General features: G+C 37.8%; 1 protein-coding gene across 1 annotated transcript in view; it reads left to right on the top strand.

The window, feature by feature from the left end:
- The window catches only part of LOC127429350 (trimethyllysine dioxygenase, mitochondrial-like), a 30,191-nt gene extending 15,579 nt beyond the window's left edge, over positions 1-14,612 (top strand). The window contains exons 6-8 of the mRNA XM_051678333.1: positions 612-848; positions 7,044-7,182; positions 12,740-14,612. Of these exons, the coding sequence (XP_051534293.1) occupies positions 612-848; positions 7,044-7,182; positions 12,740-12,871 (508 nt within the window). The 3' untranslated portion in view covers positions 12,872-14,612. The remainder of the gene's footprint in view (positions 1-611; positions 849-7,043; positions 7,183-12,739) is intronic.
- Positions 14,613-20,048: the final 5,436 nt, after the last annotated feature.

Raw genomic sequence — 20,048 nt, 5'->3', positions numbered from 1 at the left:
ATTGATGACCACGCAGTGTCTTGTGTTGTTAACATGGCAGCGCCCATGAGGGGGCGACCCGCTCCATGTAAAATTAAACAGCTTTTATAGGATTTCTGACATGACTTGACTGATCCGAGTCTTCATCTTATGTGAGTGTATATCATTTTCAACATATTTCTAAAAAATGCTGTTCATGTCTTTATGTGTAAAACTTTTTTAATGAGCAAAAACTTACTTTAATGATAATGTAAATAAGATCAAAATAGCATAAAATTCCAAACAAAAGGCATAATTTTATTGTTCTTCAAGGAAAAAGAAACTGTATCATTATCATCATCCAAAAAAATGGTTACACATCTGACCCTTCCAGTCAAAATGACCGCAAATACCAAAGGGAGTTGTCCTTTTTCAATACCGTAGGAGGGTTAAAAGCAATGCATTTTGTTCTTGATAGCTAAAAGAAGCCAAAGGATGCAAATAATGTCAGATAGAGTTCATTAGTTTACAGTTTATTTAATCTGAGTGGCTCTATCAGATAATGATGAATGATTGTCCACTTGTGAACAAATGAACTACAGAGAAACACAGTGATTTTTTTTATTGCATTATTTTGTTGATGTTTGCATAAGCATCCAGGTGTTTCACTGTCTGAGGCATGAGGGTACGGGCGGCAGAACTCTGCTGGTTGACGGCTTTCACGCTGCAGACAGGGTCTTCCAGCAGACCCCGGAGAACTTTGAGCTGCTCTCTCGTGTGCCGATCAAACATGAATATATCGAGAATCTCAGTGAACATTGCAACCACATGATCGGAATCGGCCCGGTGCTCAATGTTTATCCGTGGAACAATGAGGTGTACATGATTCGGTAAGAGACCTTTTAATTTTGTTTGGACAACAAATCATATTGTGAATATTTTTTAAATATTGCGATTTGAACATTTATGATAACCATAGATTTACATTTGATTATAAACATTTAAATCTGCATGTTCCCACTGATAAGATCAATCAATTCTAGAATAAAAAGGCATAAAATTGTGTGTGCCGACTATTAATTTATTTAATTAAACTGTAGCCTTTTGCGGTTTAATAATCTTAGGTCATATTGCAATTTCGATTAAGTGTGCAGCCCTACTTTTATTGTAAACAGTTAATAAAATAATTATAAAATAAATACAATAAAAATAATGTAAAAGAGTTAATAAAATAAAAGTAATACATTAAAGCCAGCTTGTGATGTTTTTGGACTTTGGCCTTTTAATTTAGTTCATCTTTTGTTTTTAACCACATATACAGTATTCTGCAAAAGTCTTAGGCACATAAGATGTTTCACAAGTGTGTCAATAGGAAATGTAAATGTTAGACTCCCAAACATTACTTTTGCAAATAGAAAAGATTAGAATAGAAGAACAGGGAGCCCTGCAACAGATGTCATGGCCCCCACAAAGTCCCCCACTGAACATCGTGTCAGTCTGAGATTACATGTAGAGACAGAAGCAGTTGAGACAGCCTAAATAGATAGAAGAACTGTGGTGAATTCTCCAAGAAGCTTGAAACATCCTATCTGCCAACAACCAAGAAAAACTGTATCCAGGTGTACCTAGGAGAATTGGTGCTGTTTTAAAGGCTAAGGTGGTCACACCGAATATTGATTTAGCTTTTTTATGTTTACTGGCCTTTGTATGACATTAAGTGATAAATGAAAACTATTTATGTCATTATTTTTGAAGAGATCCTCACTATGCAACATTTTTCACAAGTGCCTAAAACTTTTGCACAGTACTGTGTATGCAGTTGAAACATTTTGTATAACAAATGTTTTTCTATTTAATTATTATTTTATTTTTTTATTGTATAAAGTATTCTCAAGTAGCTGATACAAAGTATTTTACATCACTGGATTTCTGATGAAGCTTTAATGAATATTCCAGGTTCAATACAGCTTTATCAACAGCATTTGATTACCACAAAAAATAATGTCGATTATAATCTCACAAAAGCACTTACATTAGTTCTGCTGTTAAAACTTGTGTATTATTTGTGCCGTAAAGTTCTTAAATCGTCATTTTAGGGTTTACAGCATTACGTCGTCATAACAATGTTGTAAAACTGAATATAACATTACACAGAAAAAGTTAGCAAGCGATATTATCACACTAAAATCATGTTAACACAAATTATGTTTACGTATTGTAATGCTCTAACCCCCAAAGCAAAAACCTTGATTTTTGCTTTATTTCAAGAAATGGAGAGATGAGTCGAATGTATTTTCTGTGGTAATCAACATAATGCCACAAATACTGTCGATTGAGCTTAACTTGTATTGAACCCAGAATATTCCTTTAAAGCTTAAGCTGAAAGAGTTTAAAAGCTGATGGTCTGTTGTTATGCCCAAAACAAACTCTGCCTTCTCTTCATTGTGCAAGTTACGCGTACATTAGCGTAAACTTTAATGGTCAGTTTTCTCTTTCAGGCTTTGTCTTTCTTTTCATGTCGGCGCACAGCTCAAAGAGAATCTTGCTAGTAAGTTAGTTACAGTTAGTTAAAGTCGACATGTTTATATCTAGCTACCTGAATAATAACACAAAGAAAGGTATTTTAAGTGAACTCTATCATGCCCTTGAATACTGACATTTTTTGCTGCCACAGTAACACAATCGACATGCTGCTTCCGAATGTTCATGTACCCTGAATCGACCTTATACTGCTGAATTACTAACAAGCAGCATTCCCATCAGACATATTTGCATCAATTCAAAAGTGTTTGCTTTTCCCTGTGGCGCTACGGACGAGCAATCTCAGAGACACATGTTCAGGTCCAGTGGAAACCAGAAAGTAATCGTGTTCACATAATGGTGAGTATCATTCGAAGGTTGCATTTTCGCTCTAAAATGACATTTTTAGGGTTAGGGTTTGGGTTAGGGTGTAGAGTACATAAAATAAAATATGCATTTCTGTTGACTGTGTTACATTATTTACAACTAAAAATACAACTCGCTTTTGTCGCCACTCTTTGGAAATTTCACTTCAACAACACTTCCAGCTTCGGCCACTGGAGGCAGTGGTTTACCATATAAAAACATGTTGATGCAGTATATGAATGCACTATATACTTTTTTTATCATCACGTTTTGCAATGTAAGCTTTTATATAGCAACAAAGAATTCTTTTTTTTTTTCTCTCTCTGGCGCTACTAATGCTGCCTTCACGTGCTATCGGAATTATTTTAAATATGAATTTGCTACTTGGGAGTTGTACATGAATGCCCCCTCAAGTCATAATTATGACTGGGGAACTCTGAGATAAATTCGTTACTCGAGTTTCTGAGTTGGGAGGAGACATAAACATTCAACATGGAGGAGGAGATTATAGTTTCAATAGTGAAGTTGGTTTTATTAATTTTTCTAAATGCAGCTACCATATTATCGCTTCCCGTTTCAGTCATATACACTGACGTATATCAGTAACTGTTTTGATGCTTATTGTACATTTTTACACAGAAAAAATAGCATGTATAAGACCAAAATTCCATCATCGTAAGCCACTTGGCTAGCATGTATTACGGTGTCAAAATAAGAGTTCCTCAAGAAATATGAATGAAAGAATCCGGCGTCCTCCATGTTTCCAACAACAAAGCACTTGAACGTGATGTGCTCGTAATTATGAAATCAGAAGTGGGAAGTAGGATAATTCCGATAGCAGCATAACAGCATGTTGCGCAGGTAATCTCCTAGACACGTGTTCTGGTCCCATGGAAACCAAGAGGTAATCGCGTTCATATTAACAATGATGACCGTGGTTCCGAGGATGCATTTTCACTTTAAAATGACTATTACTCCACTGATGGTTAGTTTTAGGGTTGGGGTTTGGGTTAGAAAGTACAGTTAATAAAAATTACATTCCTGTTGACTGTATTTCGTCATTTACAACTAAAAATACAAATCGCTTTTGGCGCCACTCTGTGGACATTTCACCCCAACAACACTTTCAGCTTCGGCTAATGGGGTTTCGAATTTCGGTAAGCACAGACCCGATTTTAGCAGCAGAACTTTCGACTTCCTGATGATGAATTCACAGTGTGATGTCTTCCTAACAGAGCTTGGAAAAATACATTGAAAATACACTTTAAACCCTTTTTGTCAACACAATTTTTTTAAATATAGGATTTTAGAAAGCAAGACAAAACACTGTAGTTAACTACTCATCCATTGAACCATTAAAAAAAATAACATCTGTGTCAGTCTTGATGCAAGGTTCACATGTTCCGTTCAGTAAAACTGACCGAACCCAGATAATTTAAGCAGTTTATATTCTGCATTTTGGGGTAATTTTGGTAAATGGTAAATGTATTACCATTTGGATGTATACGTGATCATCCTCATCTTGTAGATAAGATTTCATGACGATAACATTTTATAATTGCTCTCAATGAAACTTTCGCAATAACCATTTTATAATTTATGGCAGTTTAAAAACTCAATGTTGTAACCCATAAATGTCACCTTGTCAGGTTGGGTTTTTGTCTGAAGGGACCGTGGCATCATTGCCCCCTGTCTGTCTCATGTTTCATATATGTTCTTTGTGTGAGCGCACAGGTCCGGTTAGTTACCGCCGTGCGTGAGTTACCGCCATGCACTCTCCGGTGATGTCACGGTCCTGTCACCTTGTCAGGTTGGGTTCTTGTCTGACGAGGACCATGGCATCATCGTTCCCCTGCTGCTGTCAGTGCCCACGGTCACTGAGGCCGATTCCCTGCTGTTGCCTACGCCCACGACCACTGAGGCCGATCCCCTGCCGTTGCCTGCGCCCACGGTCACTGAGGCCGTTCTCCTGCCACTGCCAGCACCCATGGCCACGGAAGTCATTCCCCTGCTGCTGCCAGCATCCACGGCCATGAGGGCCACACCACTGCCGTGGCCAGTGTCCAAGGCCATGAGGGCCGTTCCCCTCCCACTGACAACATCCACGGCCACGGAGGCTGTTTCCCTGCTGCTGCTAGCACCCATGGCAACGAAGGCCGTTGCCCTGCTGCTGCTAGTGTCCATAGCCATAGAGGCTGTTCCCTTGCTGCTGTTAGCACCCACGGCCACAGAGGCCGTTCCCCTGCTGCTGCCAGCATCCACGGCCACAGAGGCCGTTCTCCTGCCGCTGTCAGCGCTCATAGCCACGGAGGTCGTCTACCCTTCCCTGCCTGTGCCCACAGCCATGAAGGCTGTTCCCCAGTCCATGTTGGTGCTCCCAGCCATGGAGGCTGTTGACCTGTCCCTGTCGGTACCCACGGCCACAGAGGTCGTTTGCCCTTCCCTGCCTGTGCTCACGACCACAGAGGTTGTTTCCCTGTCACTGCCTGTGCCCACAGCCACGGAGGTTGTTCCCCAGTCTATGTTGGTCCTCACAGCCACGGAGGCTGTTCCCCAGTCCATGTCGGTCTTCACAGCTACAGAGGCTGTTTCCCTGTCACTGCCAGTGCTCACAGCCACGGAAGCTGTTCCCCAGTCACTGCCTGTGCTCACAGCCATGGAGGCTGTTCCCCTGTCACTGCCAGTGCTCACAGCCACGGAAGCTGTTTTCCTGTCACTACCTGTGCTCACGGCCATGGAGGCCATTCCCCAGTCTCTGTCAGTGCTTATGGCCACAGAGGCCGTTCTCCAGCCTCTGTCGGTACTCACGGCCACGGAGGCCGCTCCCCAGTTGCAGCTGCCAGTGCTCACGGCTGCGGAGGCCATTCTTCTGTCACGGCCAGCGTCCACGGCCAGGGAGGCCTCCTCCCAGGCCTCTGGACCACACCCCTTTACTTAAATTCCCTCCCTGGTTTACCTCCCTTTCTGTTGTTTTCTGTTCTTTGTTATTTCTCATTTTGTTTGTCTTGGGATTTTTTTTGGGGGGGGGGGGTTATGTTTCCGTTTGGGATGCCAGAAGACGTCCTTTTGGGGGGGGGGATAAACATGGGGCAATGCCACGGACCTGTCAGACAAAAACCCAACCTGACAAGGTGACATTGCCCCATGTTTCGTGTCCTGTCTTTGTGTGAGTGCACGGGTCCAGTTGGGAGTTACCACCATATGCGAGTTACTGCCGTGCGCTCTCCGGTGATGTCACAGTCCTGTCACCTTGTTAGGTTTGGTTTCTGTCTGACGGGACCATGGTATCATCGTCCCCTTTCTGTCTCGTGTTCTGTGTACGTTCTTTGTGTGAGTGCACGGATCCGGTTGTTAGTTACCACCGTACGCGAGTTACCGCTGTGCACGAATTACCGCCGTGCGCTCTCCGGTGATGTCACGGTCCTGTCAACTTTTCAGGTTGGGTTCTTATCTGACGAGGACCATGGCATCATCATTCCCTGTCTGTCTTGTGTTTTGTGTCCGGGGCATGGTGTCTGGATCCTGATTTCCTGTCAAGCGGCACCTGCCCCTTGTTTGTTCATGCCTATATTAATCCCCTTGTGTGTTATGTCCTTTGCTGGATTGTTTGATTTAATGTTAAATGTTAAATGTAGTTCAGTGTTGAGTGAATGTCTTGCTAGATTGTTGTTTGGTGTGAAGTAACTAACCTCACTCTCTCTGCCTAGTTTGTCCTGTCTTGTGTATCTGTTGGTTGCCCACCTTCCTGTTCACTGCATATCAGCTGGGTTTCCACGGAGGATACCTCGTCTTTGCCCGTGTGTCTGGAGCTAGATCGCCCTAACCTGCTGTGCATCGTTCTGCACCTCACTAAGCTTCAACAGAGAATTTCACGAATCTATTCCTTGACATCCACAGTGACTGCTTACGTTTATTGTAAATAAATCCTTTGAACTGTTCCTCTGCATTTGGGTCTGTTTGTCTCTCTATCGCGCATTACAATAAGTCTCTTTATTTGCTGCATTAAGCTACAGCTCTGTCACGCAGTAGAGTAGCCTCTGTCGTTGGGAATGTAGACATTTCACAAAATAATTGAAAATAGTAACTTATAGTGTAAAACTACATTTTAAAAATCTAGTTGGCACACAAGAACATCTGCACAAGCTATTGCTGCATTGCATACTGTTTTGAAAGAGCTATGTTTCACTGTTGTTTTGCAGGTATAATAACTACGACCGTTCTGTGATTAACACAGTCCCTCATGACGTGGTGCAGCGCTGGTATGCAGCTCACAGACAGCTCACCACAGAGCTGAGGAGACCAGAGAATGAGCTGTGGGTCAAACTCAAACCTGGCAAGGTATGCAGTACTTCTGCTACACATACATTGTTGTTCTCATATTATTTTGTAAGTGGTTGAATCTCATTAGAACTGTTAAGAACATGTCCAGATCATATTTTACCCCAAAATCAACAGATAAAAATAAGAAATTGTATTTTGCATGAACAAAATGAAGCCTATTTTATGTCAAGTGTATCTGTCTGCATCTGAGAAGGGTATAGCTGCAGGCATTGCTCCAAAAAGGGGCATGAGCTCCAAAGTGCTATTGAAGATATAGGGAGCCCCTAACCTAACCCTTTCTCTAAACTTAACCACAAAGATTTAAAAAATAAAAAGTTTGTAAAATCATTAAATATACAGCAAATTAAAAGTTCTTTTGAATACAATCACACTGTTATATCACTAGGTGGTGACATTGAGGAGAAATTTAAAGAAAGTGAAGAGGAGAAGCTGCTAGCGGTATGCTAAGCTAATAGGCTAACTTATTAGCTTGTAAGCTAACTGGAGAAAACAGAACAGATAAATGTTTATCTTACCATTTATATCTTTTTATTTTTTATTGAAATAGAGGAATATAGAGCACTTCCACAAAATTTCACATTAAGCAAGTAAGTTCACTTTACCATTTGATATGTGAAATATAATTTAAAAGTTATTCTTTGTCATATTTAAATAGTTAAGAGAAAATGAATTATACAGAAATTGCATAAGATTTTAAAAGTTCTTGTAGCCAATAGAATCGTTTGATGATCCAAGGGAGACGTTATGTGTAGTGGGAGTGTTGTGAAGTGGGTGTTCCTTGTAGTCTTGCTGGACACACTTGGTATAGCTGCTGGCTGGAGACCTCCAAATGGGGGTGGAATCTCCAAAAGAGGGCGGGGTTACTCCAAAAGGGGGTGTCACTTTCACTCACGGTTATGGTTAGGTTTAGAGTTATGGATAGGTGAAGGTGTACGGTTGCTGCAGGACTCCAAATAAACACAACCAACAGTGTATGAATGTGGCATCCAACTGTTCTAAGACTTTAGGATTTCGCTGGTTATTTGGAGGGGGTGTGTCTTGTAGTAGTCTTGCAGGACACAGACACACCCCTCTCACTTATGTGGTAATGTAATGTTCTTACAGGTTTTTGAGGAGTGCGCATGTGCGTGAACAGATCGAATAACAAACATCATAAGATGGAGCCCAACAACATGTCAGTACAGTGGAAAGAATTCAACATTTCTGAGAGTACAGTGGGAAAAGCGCATACACTATAAACTATACCCATTTATATACTCCAGGGCCGTAACCACAATATACTTTGATGGGGAAAAGTTCCCCCCCAATAATCCGATATGGCCAGATTGTTCCCCCAAATAATTGATATTCTTGTTGCTGTTCTGCTGCAGTCCATTATGCACCGCTGTCTAATTGTCATTATGTTGTTGCAGGAATAACATAATGGTTTAAAAAAGTTTAATTTTAGCATGTTCAGTAGTCTGACACTGCTCGTCAATGTCATATGAGATAGCCAATCAAATCGATGTAGGCAGGACTCAAGTTTAAGACGCTAAGCAGGAACCTCGTGGATTATCCCAACGCCACACATCAGCAAGCAGTTCAGGTTAAGAGTGTTTGTGTCATGTGAGATGTATCTAAATAAGCATGCAATATTTGACCACTGTTTTATGACTGAAATGTTGTACCGACTGACATTAATTTCCAAGGGTGCAAACTATTCACCATTTGGCAAAATTCGCCATTTTGAAGTAAATATACGTCATGTACTGTACGTGATTTGTATGTCATTCATAACTGTGAATGTGAAAACATTAATGGAGTAGTTTTCAGCTAATCAGGCTCAAGACAAAGAGCAAATGTGTGTATATTATAAAGGAATTGAATGAATGTGGTAATCTGGCCGGCTTTTGAAGAAGCGTTTTAGAAAATTCTCTTGACATTGTCTAAGAAAATGATCTATAAAACACCAAGTAGAGCGTTATCACCCAGATTAGAACTAGAACATGGTAAAACATGTGACTTGTGACTTCTATTGTGCTTTTAGGTTTTGGAAAGGACAGTGTCATATATTCTTAATGCAAATATTATTAGGTAATAATTTAAAATCAGTTTAAGATTTTGTAAATAATTTCTTAATGTCTTTAATTAATTGTACAGCATCTCCTAAGAGTCTACTTTTAAAAGAGACCATTTTATTTTGAGTATGTCTTGTCAGGTTTGTGCTCAAAAATGAAAAATGTTCACCTAAAAATGGAAAATGTACTTTTATTCACTCATTTACTCACCCTAATGTTGTTCAAACCCCATATGCTGGGTTTTTTCTTGGAACATAAAAATAGATATTTTAAGCAGCTCTATTCCATAGAATAACAGTTTATATTGAACAGGAGCTGTCAAGCTTCAAAAAGGACAAATACTATAAAGCACTATTAAAGGTTCAGTATAAAGACATCATAACAGTAGTCCATATGACTCGTGCATTATTTTCCAAGCTTTCTGGGGCCATACAACAGCTATGTGTTATATGGACTACTTTTATGGTATTTTTATAATTATTTTTTTTCTCTTTGGACCTTGACAGCAGTGGTCAATATGAACTGTTTTTGTATGGAAAAGAGCTGCGTTAGGATTCTTGAAGAAAATATTGTGTTAAGATTCTACTGGGAGGAAAAAAAAAATGAGGGACAACTTGAGGGCAGTAAATCATTTTGAGTATTTTCTTTTTGCTAGCCAGCTGACACAGTCATGTCATTTTACAGATACAACAATGATGAAAAGAAATTCAAAGGAAACCACTATATAAGTGCAATTCCGCTGCAGGTCGCGATAGAAACCTTAAGGAAACAAACACAGCAACAACTATGGAATATCTGAAAATAAAGCAAAGCAACGGAGAATAAAATAGTGAAGTCTTCCTCGGATACCATGTTTGTTATTTACACAAGCGTCACGGGGAAATTACATTGCTCTGGAGAAAGCTGCTTACTGACCGAGTCGCATGTATACAGGAGTAAAGAGTACGCCGCTTATACACTGCATGTAATTGGGAAAGCTTTTTTATTGCAATACACCGCATTCTCGCAATAATCCGCTTTCTGGTGTCCATGTAGGTATCATGAAATGACAATGAACAATTACTTTTTACAGCATTTATTAATATTCATTCATGTTAATTTGATCAAAATTAAAGGAATATTCCAGGATCAATACAAGCTCGACAGCATTTGTGGCATAATGTTGATAACCACAAAAATTTATTTTGACTCGCCCCTCTTTTTCTTTAAATAAAAAAGCAAGTATTGAGGTTATAGTGAGACACTTACAATGGAAGTGAATTGAGAATATGAAATTGAATAGGGACCCATTTTTTGAGGGTTTAAAGGCAGAAATGTGAAGCTTATAATTTTATAAAAGCACTTGCATTAATTCTTCTGTTAAAACTTGTGTATAATTTGAACTGTAAAGTTGTTTAAATCATAATTTTTACTGTCGTTTTAGGGTTTTAAGGTTTGTTGACATTATATCGTCATGGTAACAAAGTTGTAAAATTTGCTATAACTTTACACAGAAAAGGTTTGTAAGTGATTTTATCACACTAAAATCATGTTAACGCATATTGTTTACGTCTTGTGGTTATAATTTTGAAAAAATGAGTATTTTAACATAAAAAAATTGGCCCCCATTCAATTCCATTGTAAGTGCCTCACTGGAACCTCGATATTTTTTTTTTAAGAAAAGGAGGGACGAGTCAAAATACATTTTTGTGGAAATCAACATTATGCAACAAATGCTTTCGATTGAGCTTAACTTGTTCTGAACCCGGAATATTCCTTTAAGGTGCAATATGTAACAATTTTCATGTAATATTCGCCCTTTATTTTGCCAATGTGTGAACGGCTTGTAACGCAACTTAAGAAATTATGAGCCCGTCCCAGACTTCCTAGGTTGCCTATTAAAGCCTGTCGACTGATTTTCATGCGAAGGGAGCGGGTCGCTTTTGCCAGGAAAATCCAAAGGATGTGACGTTTATGCGCGCTTCCGAGAACCTTGCCTCAGTGCTTCCACTATTCAACAGCAACAACAGTCTGCAACACTAGGTAACGTTATCTTAGAGATGAAATCCAGCAAACGTCCAGCTCCCAGCACAAAACCGGCTCCTACACAAACTCTGAGTGAGCCAAAAAAAAAAAAAAAAACATTTATCTACGGAATCCCGTCTGGCTAAGCGGGAACGTGATCGTGGTCATGCGAAAACTAGAGTCAACGTCGGCAGGGCATTTGATTCCTGGAGGGACCTTCATTCGGTTTTGGGGATCAAAACCGACCCTGAATTGGCATTCTTCTTATTGGACAGGTAAGCTTAAATAACTGCAAAGCATGTGAAATATAGTGTCATAAGTTGATCTGTGTAATTTTAGCTAAATTACAATAACACATGAAATAAATGCTAGACAATGTTCAAGATAATGCAGAAAGCTCCATTCATTAGTGTAACATAACTTAGTTATACAGAAAATATATACATTTTATTATTATAAAACAATAGCGCATCGATATATCAAAATGACAGTTGTGATGGAATCACATCAATACTGAATTGTGTCAACATATTTATAATGTACATTCTATTTTATAAACAGCTACTGTCATCATCCACCAAATTTAGCTAACAGCTATTGATAAAGCTGGCTAGCTAGCTAATGCCGACATAGGCTATCGTATAAATGCAGTCAATGTATCATGCAAAGAAAAGTGATTACTTCAAACTACAGTCTCGCATAGTCAGACCTATATCCACACTTTGTTTTAGCCCTGTTCCAGCACTGGAGAGTCAAATATAATATACAGTCTCAAAGTTTGTAGTAAAACAATCATAACTGTGTAATTTTAATTATGCTATCTCATCTGTCAGCATGATGTCAGTGAATCACGTTCAGTCTGTTTGTACGTTACATCATTGTTTTGGCCGATGCTCGCTCGCATCCCTATGGAGTGTGTGCACGAGCACGAGCAACAGGTGGATGGCTGCAGTTCACTTAACGGCCACAGGTGTCATTAATAACAAGGGTTTCTAAATCTTACATACTGCACCTTTAATAATGTATTTACTAATGTTAACATATACAACTTTTGATGTTAAAATGTGTTAGTATATGCAGAAATTAACATTAACCAAAGATTAATAAATGCTGTAAAGGTATTGTTTATTGTTTGTTCATGTAAAAGACTGCGTTAAATATGGTAATGAATACATACTTATTGCAAAGTGTTACCAATTAAATTGTAAACATTTTTAAAGTACCTATTGTAAAAACGAATATAATTATAAGATTTCTAAATTTATGTCTTGACAGGATGATTCCTTTATTGTCCTACAATAATGACAATTTGAGGGAAATAATCTTAAATTAAAAAATCTCAATGGTCCTAAAAATAAGCTTAATTTTTACTTATGAAATATATCAATTCTTTTCCTTTCCTTTTTTTTATTTGAGGTGAAATGACCCGAATATTTTTTCCGTTGTGGCATGTATGCCACTTCTGATGTATGACACACTATTTTTTCTCTAAGGTCCTGTTCATTGATAACTGGCGTGTGCTGCATGGCAGAGAGTCCTTCACTGGTCTGCGGCAGTTATGCGGGTGTTACCTGACCCGAGATGATGTTGTGAACACCGCTCGCTCTCTGGGTCTCCAGGCCTAAGACCCAGATTCAGCATCCGCAGAATTCAAACACCTGTCATTTTTTTTTGCATATGGGAAGTCAACATGAAATCAGAATTCACCCAATTTAATTTCTTAATACACATTCATGGACTTATTGTGCACGATTCATAAGTGCACGTTATTCCAAAGAAAAATAACGTTACTACTAAAGTTTTTAAATAAATTAACTACTTTCTTTTCTTTCTTTCCTCTATTGATAAATGTCAACCAAAAGGCAAATAGCTATTTATGCGTTGTTGTAGTCAGTGTAGCCTTTCTTAAATCTTGCCAATAGTTAACGCAGTAAGTTAATGTAGTGGTGGAAGGTCTGATTCATTTCCGTGAACCAGCTCTTTCGAAGTTTTACGGTTTGTTTCAGTGAACCGTAAAAAAAAACATTATTTAGCAGTTATTTTACGTCATCACGTAATGTCGTCACTAGAATGTAATTCTAACATCCCAGCATCATTTATACATAACTCAAAACATTCAAATAAAGCCATATGTAAGCACATTTGCAGATTATTACTAATTTAATGGCATTTAAAATGAATGTAATAAAGGTTATAGAAATTATAGCAGTAGATTTGAAAAAGAAGTGTTACCTTTGGGAAACATAGAGAATCCAATCAATTCCTGATGGATAAAATCAAGTCCTACCTTACATTTTTCTTGTTGAATATTCTTTTTTACTCAGAAATACAGTATGTCACATTACAGAAGTAAAATGGGTTACCAATGCAATTTCATGTTGACTTTAAAGCCATTCCAAGAAAATGTGAAAAAGTATGCAGACCGGGCCCTTCTATCACCAAAAGCTTGTTCTCTCTTAAGAGCGGTAAGTGAGGACAAGACTTTATTGTAGTCTCACACTCTTCTCAACAGAGAGATATGCAGCACACTGCACACCCCAACACAAAATCACTTTTCGAATTTGATTTTATAAAAATATGCACAAGACACTGCAGGTTCATGGTACAGGATGGCTCATGAATAGCATTTAATTGTACGATTAAGGCAGCATGGCTTTGAAATTCTTCTGTGTTCTGCAAGACAACTTAATATCTGTACTGTGTGTGTCCTTGGCTGTCTGCTTTAAAGCATTGAAGATGAAATTCAGATGAACTTCATAACTTTTAATTATGTCAACTAATAGAATTTGTTTTAGAGGATGTATCTTTTAATACGTAATGTTTTATTTCCAAGCTAAACCAAATAATAGTAATGAAGTGTATCATTCAGATTTCATTTTTCAGAAATAGGAAATGTTGGTGAGAAAATGGCGATGGAAATGCATGTTTTCATCTTAAGGATGATTTGCTAGAACTTCTGATGAAGAATAACAGTCAAATTAAAACAAGCACACTGACATTGTCATACTTGATCACAATGAAAGGATATATACTGTAGAATTATTATGGCAGTAAAGCCTTTGTTTCACTTTAAACTTTGAAGAATGATGTCTGAATCGGGTTAAAATCATTGTAAATGCAGGGTATACTTATGGGTTGGTACATTAACAGTGATATGGTAATGTGTAGCTGAGAAAATGGGTTTGTTAGGATCTGGCTGCAAGTCACACAATATTGCCTATATACTGTATTGCGTTAATCTTGGGGAGATTTATTTTATATTTTTATGTGTAGCATTTTAACATCCTGTATTTGAAAATCTTCTTAAATGATTGTATGCACAAAAATACCAATGTTACCTCCAAAAAATAAATGGAATTCCTCACATTTCATGTCTTTCATGATGACTTTGATTATAGTCTTGTCAGTAAATTCATTAATGGGTTATATGGAAAAACACATCCATTAATTACTTACTAGATGGCCATATGTTATGTTTATGGAATTCACTTACATATTTTCTTAGTTTTAGTTTAGTTTAAATCTTTCTAGCAAGTCAGTTAACTGGCGGCCATCTTTGAAATGCTCCCCGGAATCTGTTTCCTGCCATGCAAGTACAACTCCTATCTACTTGAATGGGGAAAGACCCAAATCTCCAAAACGATTTGTCAAGATTACGATCAAAGAACATATTTCAAATCAACAGTAAAATCTGACAACACTGGAATCATAATTTGTGCTTCTTTACCTCAGATTACGCTTTTAAAAATGCGATTTTCCCGGCTTGTATAGCTAATGCGCGTTCTCGAGTTGATTGACAGGTAATGTCAGTCTCTAAAAGGTGATTGGCTCTTTTAACTGTAAGGAGGGACTTCCTTTCTACATCCATTGACCGTTGGGCGTTCCAGTTTCTCCAATTCATTTTAACAGAAGTAGCCCGCATCTGCTAACCTCTGGTTTGGTTTAGTTCAGTTTAGTGAAATGTAACGCATCACAAAAAAGCTGAGTAAATTCTGGATTACAGGATTGGTTTTAGTTTGACAAAACTCACCAAATCCAATCAGGCTGCATTAGGGTTAAGTGGTATCAAGACACTCGTTACGAACTTTCTCTATCAATTCAGAGTTTAATCCCGAAGTTAGGATTAGTTCACGTGCGCGTTCACATGAATGAAGCGAACAGCCAATCTCGTGCGAGACAGCGCGAGTCACATCTCGCGAGAGAGTCAGCGAGATTGTCCGCTGAAGATGTTTATGAAAATTATGATAAATTATAAGAATTTAAACACAGTTATAACACAGCACACGAGGACGTTAAAAAATATGATCAATCAAAACACATTTACACAACACGAACAATCACTATGAAATCATTAATTATAATACATTCAAACACGGGCGGACTGGGATTAAAAAGTGGCCCTGGACATACTGGCCCAGAGCGGCCCACCAAACCTGGCCCGCAACATACCACACCATAACACTGGCTCATTGATTTAATTTTCCAGCTCAATTTCACATTTTTGTGTTGAAAAAAAAGAAAGAAAGACATTTCTATTGACTGCTAGTCATGACAGCAGGCCCCACCAGTGCAAAAATTGTCATAACTTTAAAACTTATAAAACCACTGTAAATGGGATGAGTGGATTTTTTTTGAGAAAGAACTAAAAAATAATCACTTTATTGCTCAGACAAATAACATGTCAGAAAACTTTTTTCCCAACATACAGATGTTAAGTTAAAATGTACATGAAAGTACAAGGGAAAGTGTGTATTGTAGGTGCTGTAACAAGTCAGCATTTCTTCAAAGTTTTTAAAGATCTTAATCACCTTTCAACTTTTTTCCAGAAGTGCAAATAAACTAATGTCTTAGTTAATATGAGGTTGTGGAAACAACACATATAATATATATGTATATATAGCTATACAAGATCATAAAATGTTGTTTAAAAAAGTTTGATGAAGAAAGTGTCACATAGCAGGATGCTTATGACAATGCTTAAAATTTCATGTCAATTACTCACATAACTGTTTATTAAAAAAAAAAAACAAACAAAGTTGGCCAGAATATGTACATATATAAATATAAACAAATATAAATATATGTAAAACAAAATAAACATTCCTCTTAAAGTGTAAAATTTTGCAGATTAATTGCTCATATTTTCACTCTATGTGAGTTTGTTGTGTTATTATATCTGCAGTGTTTTAATTCCTTCCCCAGATTATCCTCGAGAAAGAGTGAAAAGCCCAATGCTTTGACAAGCACTGTTTCTGCTATCCTTTAAACAAAGTAAGCCTCAAAGACTCAAATAGCCACATAATAATATTTTTCATGACTTATTTTCTGCATTATTCAGCAAGCCGCACTTCTGCTCCCTGCGGTGTGAATAAATTATCAGAATCAGAATCAGAATGAGCTTTATTGCCAAGTATGCTTACACATGCAAGGAATTTGTCTTGGTGACAGACGCTTCCAGTGTACAACAATACAAAAACAGCAACAAGACTTTTAAAAAATAATTAAAATTGAATAAAAAATAGATAAATATTGAAAATAAAAAAGTATATATAGAATACACAATAGGCAATATATATATATTTATATACAGTATATACATATATATATATATACACACATACATATATACACATACACATATATATATATATATATATATATATATATATATATATATATACACACATACATACATACACATACATATATATATTTACATACATATACACATATACATATATATGAATATATATACATACATATACATACATACATACACACGTAGTGCAAATCTAAATACAAATCGGTTATATACAGTGCAAGGGAATGTAATGGCAGAAGAGGTAGGATGTGTTGGATAATATAAATAGACTAAGCTGTGTATTGCACATTAATTATTGCTCAAAGGGGCAGTTTTAACTGTTCATGAGATGGATAGCCTGGGGGAAAAAAACTGTTCCTGTGCCTCATGGTTCTGGTGCTCAGAGCAAAAAGGTAGTGGGCAGGGTGAGTGGGGTCCAGAGTGATTTTTCCAGTCTTTTTCCTCAATCTGGAAGTGTATAATTCTTGAAGGGAGGGCAGGGGGCAACCAATAATCCTCTCAGCAGTCTGAACTGTCCTTTGTAGTCTTCTGATATCTGATTTTGTAGCTGAACCAAACCAGACAGCTACTGAAGTGCAGAGGACAGACTCAATGACTGCTGAGTAGAACTGTATCAGCAGCGCCTGTGGCAGGTTGAACTTCCTCAACTGGTGAAGGAAGTACAACCTCTGCTGGGCCTTTTTCACAATGGAGTCAATGTGGGTCTCCCACTTCAGATCCTGTGAGATGGTAGTGCCCAGGAACCTGAATGACTCCACTGCTGCCACAGTGCTGTTTAGAATGGTGAGGGGGGACAGTGTTGGGGTGTTTCTCCTAAAGTCCACTATCATCTCCACCGTTTTCAGCTCAATGATGTTTGACTGCACCAGACAGCCAGCTGTTCAACCTCCCTTCTGTATGCAGACTCATCAAGTCTCGGATGAGGTCGATGACAGTCTGCAAACTTCAGGAGCTTGACAGAGAGGTCTTTGGCGATGCAGTCATTGGTGTAGAGGGAGAAGAGTAGTGGGGAGAGCACACATCCCTGGGGGGCACCAGTGCTGATTGTACAGGTACTAGAAGTGAGTTTCCCCTGTCTCACAAGCTGCTGCCTGTCTGTCAGAAAGCTGGTAATCCACTGACAGATAGACGTGGAAACAGAGAGTTGGTGTAATTTATTCTGGTGTATAGCTGGGATGATGGTGTTGAAAGCCAAACTGAAGTCCAAAAAATGAATATGTACTGCTCATAGCTTTACTGTTTGCAGATTTCATATATGCTGCTGTTATTGTATTTGTTGTAACTTGCAGTTATTTGTAATTTACTGATTATTCAGAGCTCATCTTATATTTAATATGTTGTCTTTGGTTGTCACCATTATTCTGATTTGTATATCAAATAATGAGCTCCATACGGGGTTCAGAGTAGTGATGGGAAGATCGGATCATTTTACTGACTTGGATCTTTGAGTCTTGTTCAGCAAAATGAACGAATCTTTATTCAAGTCATTTAGTTTATTTCGTTCATTTGAGCAGAATTAAATTAAAATGTTACATTTTCATTAGTCAAATCCCCCCCCCCCAACACGTCTACTTATGCAAACTTTGATTATAGTCCCAATAAGGAAAAATTGATAATGCAGCCAAGGACAAATTATGAGAAACAGAAAGATTAGTTCACCTCTGGATTGAATCTTCTTGTCCAAGTCGTTTGTTCTTTTGTCATGTGACAGCCGTATACACTAGATTATATGGCCGTCACGTGACAAATGAACGAACGACTCAGACCAGAAGACTCGAGAGGTGAACTAATCATTTCTGTTTCCTGTTCAGCGCCTATGCGGTTTTCACATAACAAATGAACGGAGATTGCACAATGCACTTGCGCGGCCAACACAAAATGAACGAATCACTCTCTGAGATTACTCGTTCTTATGAGTCACATAAATGATTTGTTTAAAATGAATGAATCATTCATGAACGACCCATCACTAGTTCAGAGTCAATGTACACATACAGAAATGCATAACAATGTGTAAATTCAAAATAAAAGTCTTCTCAGTTTTTCCAAATAAAAACCATTGTATTAGCTTTGTCTTAGAGAGTTTTTTGAACATTCATTTTGTAATGGAGTCCACGCGGTCATGTGAAGCCCAGGGCTATTTCGCCTGTAGGACGAGCCGGTACATGCGCAGCAATGGGCTGGCCCAAAATACCCAGCGGCCCTCCGGGAAAATGCCCAGTACTCCCGATGCCCAGTCTACCCCTGTTCACACAGCACAGAAGATCACTAGAAAATGATAAAGAATTTAAAGGCATTTACACAGCAAGAAGAAATATTGCTGCTGCTGCTAGAGCACGAAAAAATCTGAATGTGACGAAAATATTCAAATAGATAATATATCGATGTGAATGTAACTTTATATAGGTCCACAACAAAAACATTCAGGCTTGTAATTTTAAAAGTTTAATATCTTGATTTGAAATTTAAAAAATTGAAATTAAAAGCTTTAATATTAATTTAAATTACTAACTTAATATAATTTAATACTACTAGACATTATTACACTATCGAATAATAAAAATGTGAGCAACTGGAAAATGAGTAGATGGTATGCACTAATAAAGACTTAATTGTTATTCATTTCTAGCAGCATTTTATTGAACTTCAAGTGAAATACTGTATGTTCATGGCATCTCTGCCAGCAAATCCTAATAAGGGGTTTGGGTGGCATTCACACTTTTCTGATATATCTACAATATATTGTGGAGTGATTAAATTTTTATATTTTGAAGTAATTTGATCATTATTGATATTTTATTAATATCTTACTTGAACTTATATAATTAGGTTTATTCATAAATATTTTATGGCCAGTGTGTGAAAATGACTGGGAAAATATTTAAGTGTCTTTACACAAATGCAAGACTGCCAAAATATATTTCTTGCAATAAATAATGATCATAAATGGCTTATTTTGTAAATTTCTAAAATTGTCTTGTTGAAGTGCAGTTAAAATTGGAGTGAGAGATACTGGGGGGAGTGATTGTCACGTTGCTCACAGCTGATTTGTCCAGAATCTGGATGAGATCTCTGATCGGGAACATAACCTGCCCTGGAGCATATGTTACTATAGCGTGGAACCCCGATGTAAGCCTATCCACTTTGCTGGTACCGCAAATTCAGAGTTCACTTAAACTGAATTTAAATTTATCTAGCTA

This window comes from Myxocyprinus asiaticus, chromosome 38 (genome assembly GCF_019703515.2).
Source record: "Myxocyprinus asiaticus isolate MX2 ecotype Aquarium Trade chromosome 38, UBuf_Myxa_2, whole genome shotgun sequence".
NCBI lineage: Eukaryota > Metazoa > Chordata > Actinopteri > Cypriniformes > Catostomidae > Myxocyprinus > Myxocyprinus asiaticus.
The sequence above is the reverse complement of the archived record's forward strand: the minus strand, read 5'-3'. Positions and strand labels throughout refer to the sequence as shown.